This window comes from Mastomys coucha, unplaced genomic scaffold (assembly GCF_008632895.1).
Source record: "Mastomys coucha isolate ucsf_1 unplaced genomic scaffold, UCSF_Mcou_1 pScaffold22, whole genome shotgun sequence".
Classification (NCBI taxonomy): domain Eukaryota; kingdom Metazoa; phylum Chordata; class Mammalia; order Rodentia; family Muridae; genus Mastomys; species Mastomys coucha.
The window spans coordinates 51,477,729-51,487,752 of record NW_022196905.1 but is presented as its reverse complement, the minus strand read 5'-3'; the positions used below and the strand labels follow the sequence as shown (position 1 = coordinate 51,487,752).

General features: G+C 37.0%; 1 protein-coding gene across 5 annotated transcripts in view; it reads right to left on the bottom strand.

The window, feature by feature from the left end:
- Window positions 1-599: 599 nt before the first annotated feature.
- The window catches only part of Pcdh7 (protocadherin 7), a 409,747-nt gene continuing 400,322 nt past the window's right edge, over window positions 600-10,024 (bottom strand). For 4 of the 5 annotated variants that reach the window (XM_031342331.1, XM_031342328.1, XM_031342329.1 and 1 more), the window contains one exon: window positions 600-4,857. Coding sequence is in view for 3 of the 5 variants with exons in the window: in XM_031342328.1 (XP_031198188.1) it covers window positions 4,481-4,857 (377 nt within the window). In the remaining 2 variants the exon portion in view is untranslated. The remainder of the gene's footprint in view (window positions 4,858-10,024) is intronic. The other variant, XM_031342332.1, reaches the window with a different exon arrangement.

Sequence of the window (10,024 nt, the reverse complement as noted above, 5' to 3'; positions counted from 1 at the left end):
TGGGCCAGGTCATATCAAACTTCTATAAACAGAACCAGAGGTAGTTAGTAATATAAGTGACTTTTACAGAGAGGGGCTTCCTGGTTTTCACAACCAGTGCCAGAGGTGGCTAAAAGCCCAAATGTCTGTGCTATCTGAATGATAGAGACCAGGGCAGATTCTTCTTTAAGTCTTTAAGCTAGTACAGATAGCTTATCTCTAGAACCCATGGTCTTGGAAGAAATGACATGTACCCTGTGTTGAGTTTTGTTATAATGACACTGCCATGTGTCCAAGGGATTGTAGAACTCCTGGAAACTTTCTTCCAGTTTGCACTATTTTCATCTGACATCAGACTCTCTAAAAGCTTTGGTCCAGCTTGACAAAGTCAATCAAAACTGAGTTTTCCTTCTCTTTGTTTTGCTATCTGTCCCTTGCCGAGATCCCCAACACATGCTTCCCCCTAAATCCTCAATTACCATCCCATCATTTGCCTTGATTAACCTTAACCTGGCAGAAAACAATGTATATTAAATCAAAATGATACAGACATTCAGTCACTTTCTTCCCTGTCAAAAAGGAATTGATTGTCAACAGAGAAACACACTTACAAGTGTAAAACCATTTGATCATGTTATATTTTAATTTGTAAAGACAAAAATGACAAGCAATTTATTTACATAAAACTGTACAAAAGCAAATTAAATTATGTAAAGTGTTTCATAAATAGTTGGACGAGTGTTTAGTACATTTCGCCATGTTTAGCAAAATCGCGTGCATAGTGACATAATCAATGATGAATAATTGTTCTCTGCTTCACTATCAACATCCAAGTAGCAGAACAATACTCAGTGATTAACATTACAAACAGATCGTACCACACGGAATGCAAGTGCTTTAAAATGTAGGAAAAGTTGTCTGAAAGTAAACCCTAGGTAGCTAAACGAATGATGCCTCATCCAGATGACACATACACCACGCCTGGGTCACAATTAACAAGCTTTATCATATCCCTGATGAACTTTACTCCTTTCATTTATTATTATAAGGAGGCAGCTATTTATCTACTTCTGATCTAACCTATGGTTTTAAATGGCAGAGGTCTTAAGATTCCACACAACTGTTTTAAGATGGCTGTTTGATTCCTGGCAGTTTCTTTCTGGCCTGTGTATTTCATTTTGTATTTTCCTCTAACCCAGCCTCCCAGGGTAGCCTTTCAGGCAAATATCCTCTGTACCACCTTAGTTCTCTGTCTCATAAAAATAATGCCTCCTTCGTTTTCCAAAACTCAGGCAACAGGTCAGTTTAAAAAAAAAAAAAAAAAGGAATGAAAATCAGACAACAATGCTCTCTCGAGATTCAAACAGAGCAGTCAGTTTTAGACAGATGCTACAGACATTTAAATACACATGTTTGTATAGTTACTCAATTTTTAAATGTTTCCTAATGTATTATCATGCAGAAGTCCACTTGAGAGTCTGTGTACAGAAAACGAAGAGAGTTCATATACTGTACAACCAAAAACGAAAAGCCATCTAAAAACAGAGAAAAAAATCAAAACTTCTAAATCAATATTCTACCTTGCAAAAATGGATTGATATCACCCCTGATAGTATTTCCCTGTGTGATTCTATAGCCAATAATTTTACTGTCCAGTGAGACTTAAGCAGCCCCATATTAATGCCTGAATCTTATCTTAAGAATGAACAATATTTAAGACTGGTCCATTATCTGAGTTTGTCAGAAGGCAAAGTTTTAATATATTATTTATTCTCTGAAAATAAACATGGATAAATATACAGGATCAAAAAAGCTGGGAATAGCCCATTTCCCCTCATTATCCAAACCCAACAAACCATTCATTTGTTTATTTGTTGTTTGCTTGTTTGTTTACCATAACAAGAGGTATAAAAGGCACAGTTGCTTATTTTGCATTCACTCATTTATTTATTTTTTTGTTTTTATTTTTTTTCAAAAGCACTCTATATATGGAGTGGCACCAGATTTAACCTAGTCAAAATAAAAGTCATACAAACACAAAATATATTTCTGTGTCATGCCAGCTCATTATATAATAAACATGTTATGATAACTAATTCTACTAGAATTACTTCGAATACTTACAGTACACTGAATTTTATTCTTTCACATCCATTTTAGTTCTAAAGAGAGGTTCACACGTTAAAGGACAATGACATGACTGCCTGGCATGTGGTGCAAACATCATTGTGGAATGTGGATTGAATAAATCTGTAGGTCCAGTGTGACCTGTATTAGTTTTGTAGACAACCAAAGGATTTTAAGAGTGAAATGAGCTATCTAGTGGCTTCAAGTGTCCCATGAAAGAAAGAAAATATGCATATAAAAAGTGTTGAACATCAGTGTTATGCAATTATTTCCTTTGTAACGTGCAAGAAAAATATGTATACATTTTCATAAGTATCTTTAGAAGTATTTCGTCTTAATAGGTACTTACAGATTATACAAGGCAGAACTGCTTGAATGCAGTTTCCTAACAAAGTTCTAGAATTTCATCTCTCCATAGTGTAAATAATAACCAAACATGAGCATGTTCAATTATTGGTATTTTAGTCCAATGTTTTTATATCAATTACATCTTTTTTCATTCTACCTATTATACATAAACTAACATCAAAATGAAAATTCCACTTTAAGAAAGAGCACAAGGAAATGATCCCAAAAGACCCACCAGAGAAAAGTCCCTTGAAGAGAAGTACTTTGATGACCTACAGTGAATTATCAACCTATAGTCTAGGTTTCTTCACATTATAATCTAAGAAAATCTGCAAAGCATGAAACTGCCCAAAGCTACAGTGTCTCTACAGTTTTGTAGAAAGCCATCAAGGCTATGGTTTAACCAAGTAACTAGCATTCGGTGATGAGAACGTTTGCTCCCTTTACCTGTCGCCCCATATATTGTCCATGGATTGTCACATTCATCTGAATGTCCCAGCTCAAATTTCTGTTTCCTTAAATCATCTTGCATAGAGCAAAGCACTCAAAATCTGCATATTATGTATCTCTTGAAAAAAACTATACATTTTTCCATTTTTGAGATGCATACATTGTGTTAAATAAAATATTTTCTGGAACTCATTCTTTCATGTTCAGAGATTGTTTAAGACGCACATTGAATAATAGTCAAATTACTGAAATGACTAGTCAATTAAAGTGTTATGTTGTTTAAATGTTTGAGTCTCAAAATGCTTCTGTATTGCACAGAATTTGAAATCAATGCACTTGTGTTGTGACCAAGTGAAAAATGCAATTATAATCAGAAATGATAATAAGATCACCAAGAATAGCTGAGATCCTGAAATGACAATAGGAGACCTCATGAAATCATATACCAGTGTGTCTTTTTGTATCTCACTATGCATCAATATGACTTTAAAATGTAGAATCTTCCCTGACTGTAACACATGAGAGTAGACCGGGGCTTTGACCAGTTGCTTAATATAAGATAATACATGTGTCTTATTAGTTATTTCATTTTCTGAGCATTCAACTAAAGTTCATTTTAAAAAGAAGACTTTTTCTGAAAGAAGAGCTAATATAAAACCAAGTAGCATCTGAGTGTTTCTGTGTGTTCACAGGTTCAGTTCCTTCTGTTGTTTAGAGGATTTATATGTCAAGACCAAATCAATTTATTTCCCTGATCTGCCATGTGATCTTTGGCCTCATAATGACATAAGAGTTCAAGTTCATTCATGAGTGATTCTATTTCAAAACATACTTTTACAAATTATAATTCATGTAATTGTTTTAGTCAAGATTGGGTGAGTACGTTCTGTGAATGTATGGAACAGAAGTTGATACATTTGACCTGAAAATAACAATGTATGGCAGCTTGGAACTTCCTTCTTCTACTGAGTTTTAATTTGCACTCGTTTGTTTGTTTGTTTGTTAGAATATTAAAGCTGCTGTTATCCTAAATTACTTTTTCAAAGGGTCTCCTATAAAAGGACTGTACAGTTAAAGGCATTTTATCAATTTCAAAGGGCTGACTTTAACAATCATAAAGCATTGAGAGTCTGTAGTGTATTTTTAACCCATCCTTCTTTTATTAACAAGCCAGATGACACTCAAACAAATCAATGTGATCAAAATCATGCTTCAGATTAGGGATGAGAGTGTATTATGTTCTGCTAATCAGACTTGTTACCATGAAAAGAACTTGCAACCATCTTTTGTTGTTGTTGTTGTTGTTTTGTTATTTGGGTTTGAGGAGGGGTAGGAAAAAGAGGGTGGGTGTTGGGGATCAGTGAAGGGTGTAGACATGCAAGTGAAAAGAATGGATTCTACTTTGTACACTGTCATCAGGCAAACACTAAAGGCCTGATTTGGAGGCGGAAGTGGCAGGCAAAGCTTTGTCTCTTTGGTAGCCCCCTCTTTGTGATTAAATGATTTTACTTAGTAATGTTTTTGCCCCTAACTCTCCTCGTACATGAAAAGAACTTTGCTGTTGCTCCTTGACAACCTACAGATAAACTTCTCTTCTAGTGAGAGTGTTGACAGGAGATGGCTTATATTCCCCTGTTTTTGTTAAAGGAATATCCTCGGGGTTGGCTTCCTCATTTTTGCTGAAACTAGCTGCACTGAAGGTCTCATAGGATGAGGTCAACTTTTTGCTCAGGAGGTTTCTGTTGCGGTCGCCCATGATGGCAGCCTCGCCATTTGCCAGCTTCTCCTGACTTCCTCGTTCATCAACAGGCATGAAAGTGGAGAGTTTGGGCTGGCTCTTCTTCCTCTCTGGGGAAGTGCGCACTGGCATCCAGCAGGAGTCTGAATGGCCATATTCGTCACATTCACGGGTGCACTTGCCAGTCAGTGCTACATCCGGAAGAGGCCTTGAATCTGAAATTCAAGAAGAAGCCATCAGTGTTGAAAGTGCACCAAGTTTTCCTGGTTCATATGAGCCTGATACTCATCACTTCACAAACATTGCTTATTTTATGTATAGTAAAGATAAGGTTTTGCAAAAAAAAGAAACTACAGAAGATAAAAATGGAGAAATGGTAATTTAAGTATGTAAAATAGTCAGTTATATATTCATTTGGTGTATTACAGAGCCATGAAGATGCTTTCAAGTGTTAAATGCACATGTATATTTCAATGTATATAAATTTTCCACCTAGACAAGAAAAATTATTAAATCCCAAAGGATAATTTCTTGTATCTACATGTTATCTCATAAATAGTGTGATGTTGCCAATTGGATTACATTGACTTATGCATTATTCAGAGATATGCAAATAAGCAGAACCTTATATTTAAAATACATTTTTAAGATGCAAGGGTGACAGAGAAGTACATCCTAAACTGACAGCACATTGGTATAAAATACAAAAGCAACGTACAAGCAAGTCAAAGATCTAAGCACATTAACAATAACACCTAGAGGTCCACACCACCCACCCTCCACCCTCAGCACTGTGACAGATGACCCAGTGTGTGTGCGAAGACAGTGCCTATGTGTTACATGGAAGTACATTCACAAATGTGCTTGCTTGCTGCATGGGAATCTGAAATATAATGTATTGAGTAAGTCTGGTTAAGTCTGTAAATGACTGATGGAATTATATGTTTCTAATTAGTGTTGTTTATCAAAGGAATGGAAAAATTTATTCCATTCCCAAAAAGCTAAGACATTTCCACAGAGTTCTTAGGGATTGAGATTAAATAGTGCAGTCAAGAATTACTGCTGTGCATGAATAAAATCATAATATGTAATTATAAACTGTTTTAGAATTAAAAATTTATTTCCTGGCCTTTACTAATTTTAAGAGAGAAAGAGACAAAGCTTGCTCTACTACCACAACAGTTCTAAACCAATCACCTGTAGGGGTTTCACGTAATGTATTTCATAGTTTAATATAATACTCATAAAAATATGATAAGTTACCACCCCAAGAAATATCTTATGAGTGTCAAATTGCTACAACTTTTGACTTAAAAATAAACTGGTTCTTATGCCTACACTACACATATACTCATAAATAATAAGTTGCATACGTATAATCCAAAGTAATTTAGCTTCAAAATTAGAGAGCTATTTCCATGAGTTCCAGTATCGTTTACATTTTATCTTGCTAAAGGTCATAAATAAACACTCTTCAATCACTTGTTTACCTTTTTTCCCTTTCTGGATGGATTACTGGAATGTGTAATCATGCACTGTAGATTTTCACACTACTATCATACATTGTAGATGTTTGACTTCTGGATGAGCAAATCTTTTAACTTTAATAGTCAAATGTAGTGAATGTGATGGGGAGGGCTGGTCTAGATAGATTTTCTAGCAGTTAAGAGCACTGCCTACTCTTTTAGATGACTGGGGTTCTGTTTGTAGCATTTGCAAAGCAGCTCACAAACAACTATAATTCTTCTTCTAGGGCATCTGGTGTCCTCTCCTAGCTTCCATGGATGCCAGGCATACTAATGAACACAAAGATACATTCAAGCACCACCTCCCCTACACATACCCCCCCACACACCCATTTTCATTATTTTTTAACACTGCATAACTATTTGCATTATTCCTTTAAAAAGCTCTAGTACATTCTTTTAATATTATTCTTGTTATCCATTTGATTTAAACAAGGAAATATTAAATCTGTGACAATATATCATATCTTGACTGACATACATACTTGGAAGGAAAATAACTTGAAAATATGGGGCATATGATCAGTTCTTTTTTTTTTCACTTATTTATAAAAAATGTATTATTTTATTTGTTTACATTTCAAATGTTATTCCCCTTCCTCACCTCCCCATGAACTTCCCACCCCATTTCCTTCCCCTTTGCCTCTAAGAGAGTGTTTCTCCAACCACTTAGCCACTCCTGCCTCACCCCTCTAGCATACACCTTCTCTGTGGCATGAAGCTTCCAAAGGACCAAGTGCCTCCTCTATAACTAATACCAGATAAGGCAGTCCTCTTCTACATATGTAGCAGGAGCCATGGACAGGCCCATCTCTTTGGTTGGTGGTTTAGTCCCAAGTAGCTCCGAGGAATCCAGGTAATTGATACTGTTGTTCTTCCTATGGGGTTGCAATGTGCTTCAGCTCCTTCAACCCTTCTCCTAACTCAGTCCAATGATTAGCTGTGAGTATCTGCATCTGTTTTGGTTAGGTGCTGGCAGAGCCTCTCAGAGGACAGTCATACCAGGCTCCTGTCTGTAAGCACATCTTGGTATCAGCAATAGTATAGGGTTTGGTGTCTGAGGATGGAATGGATCCCCAGGTGGGACTGTCTCTAGATGGCCTTTCCTTCAGCTTCTGCTCCATATTTGTCCTCTCATTTGCTTTAGACAAGAAGAATGCAGGGTTAAAAATTTTGATATGGGCGGGTGGCCCCATTCCTCTACTGGGGGACCTGTCTATCCACTAGAAGTTGTCTCTTCAGGTTTTATCTCTCTGCTGTTGGGTATTTAGGCTAATGTCATCCACATTGTGCCCTGCGAACCTCTCGCATTGCTGGTGCCTTGGACTTTCTCTTCTTATCATTTCTGTAAAATGTTTGTAAGAACTACACGCAATTCATAAAGAGTTTATTCATTCAAATTTAGCTCATTTTCTAATCAATGACATCAGAATTATTCAATCTCTTCCCTCTGTCCTTACTTCACAGTCAACAGTATTTCCTACTAAAAATGTTTTCCTCTTAAAGCTTTTACTGAAAGACATTGTGTCTTTTTTTATTTAAATTTCTTTATTTTTTGCCAAGGTCTATTTTCAAGCTGCCATATCTCTATTTCAAAACCATGATGACTTTTAATAAGGACCTCCTGTCATTTCTAAAGTCAAGTACATGATTGGGGACCACACTGAAAGTTGACAAGCCTAATTGGCTGAGACATATTGCAGTGTTTGTCATCAAATTTAGAAAATAATCAAGAACGACTATAAGAGAATCATCAGGAGCAATCAGAACTTCCCATCCTGATGATGACTGAAATAAATCTTCAAAAGCAATGCCAATGATTAACACATGCAATTTTATTTTGATGCAATTTATTAAGGAAGCTGATGAGTAGGATAATAGTTCTCTGTGAGAATATGTTTTTGTTTCAATTATGCAGGCATATTATTATTATTATCATTATTATTTTAACTTTTATGGGAACATTGAAGATCATTTAGCATAATTCCTTCTTACATAAAGAAATAGACTTTAAAAAAAGATCCTGTATAGGATTATGGAGGGCTTAATCATTTTACGACTACTACCTCATTTTAGTCTTTAAAGAGTGTGTTTTTGTTTTAACTATCATTAATTAAATATCTATTAATTAATATATATTAATAAATAATTTATGAAAGTTATATTTTAGTGCAGTATTATACTGATTATTTTGAAGAGAGTAAAATGAAGAACAACTACTTCAAATCTTGTTAGCATGGGACATATTAATAGAAACATAAACTTTTCTATTTGGAAATATAATATTCTCTAAAGTGATTTTAACCGTTTTATAGGTCTTTTAAAATGTTATATTCTCTCAACTTTTTTCCTATATTTATTCACTTAGTAAGAATTTGTGTGCTTTTATGTGTATATGTTTTTGCAGAAACTCTGTACTCTATGTTCATATCAGAAGATAACACAGGAGCTAGGTCTTTCATGATATGGATGTTAGGAATGAAACTCAGGACTTCACCCTTGGTGGCAAGTATTTTCATCTGGTAAGCTGTCTGGCTGTCCCAAGCCCCAACTCTTACAAAATATTAAGAAGAACCTATGTAGAAACAGTATTCAATAGATCCTTTCCTGTTAAACCTTACTTGTATAATTCTTCATTTTAATGGAATTATGCAATTTACTAGAAAGATTACAACGGTTTGGAGAGCTAAATCTTTTCTTAGACATAAAATTAACTTCTTGTTCTAAAGCCCAGTTACAGGCCATTATTGTGGGGAGCGGTGAAGCTGGAGAGGCATTCGCCATGGCAAGATGGCGCCTACTTCCACTGTCGACTCCTAGTAAACAACTGTTTGCGCATGTGTGTAGAGTGAAAAAGATGCCATGTCACGGCCCATTTCGGGGCGTCGTGGGCAGACACACTGCACTGTGGTGTATATAAGCAGTGCGGATTTTGGGCTCGACCCTTTTTTTTCCTATGGATGAGGACAATAAACGTTGTTGCAGAAGGAACCTAGTGTCCGTGTGTCTTCTTGCTGGTGAGACGACTGTGCGGGCTACAGCTGGTGCCGCAAAACCCTGCACACCGGGAGAACCTTACAACAGCTGGTAGGTTTCAGAACTGCAGGACAGAGTGAGCTCTGAGAGGCATGCTGCTTGATTTTAATTCCTCCGACCCTTTCTCATGTTTAGAAAGCATAGCCAAAGCCACGGTAATTGTGCTAATGGCGCTTGTTATACATTCTTGCCTGGAGGATGAGAAATGCCCCGCATCTGTGGCGTCGGGGGCACTTGAGGAGTTACAAGATAGCATGTCAGAAACAGAGGAGAGAATAAAAGCTAGCCAGAATAAAAGGGAGAGAGAAGATGAGGGAGTGGAGGCTAGCCAGGAGAAAGGGGAGAGAAGAGAGGATACACCCAAGAGTACAGGCCCTTCCGCTAGACCTGTGGAAGGGAGAGATAAGGGGAAGGACACCCTGGGAGAGAAAAGTAAAGAAAGAGATGGAGCTTCGAGACGGAAGCACTTCGAGCCTGATAGCTCTGAGGAATTGAGCCCGTCAAAAGAGGAAGACTTAGAGAGAGAAGTGGCTTGCTATAAGGAAGAGAGGTATCATCCAAATGAGCATTCGCCACTTCTCCAGAATCTAAAGCAAAAGGGAGATCAGAGCCACGGAATGCTTCATGCTCACCCGCCTACTCTTCCAAGTGCACCCCTGCTATACACTGATAGACACTGTTCAGACTCCTTTTTATCTAAAGGAGACAAGAGTAAACTCTTGCGCGCCTTTCCAGTGTTTGAGGATGCTGGAGGTGGCCGTGTCTGTGCTCCAGTGGAGTGCACCCCTATCGGGGAGCTTGCTGAGTCAGTCAACAGGTG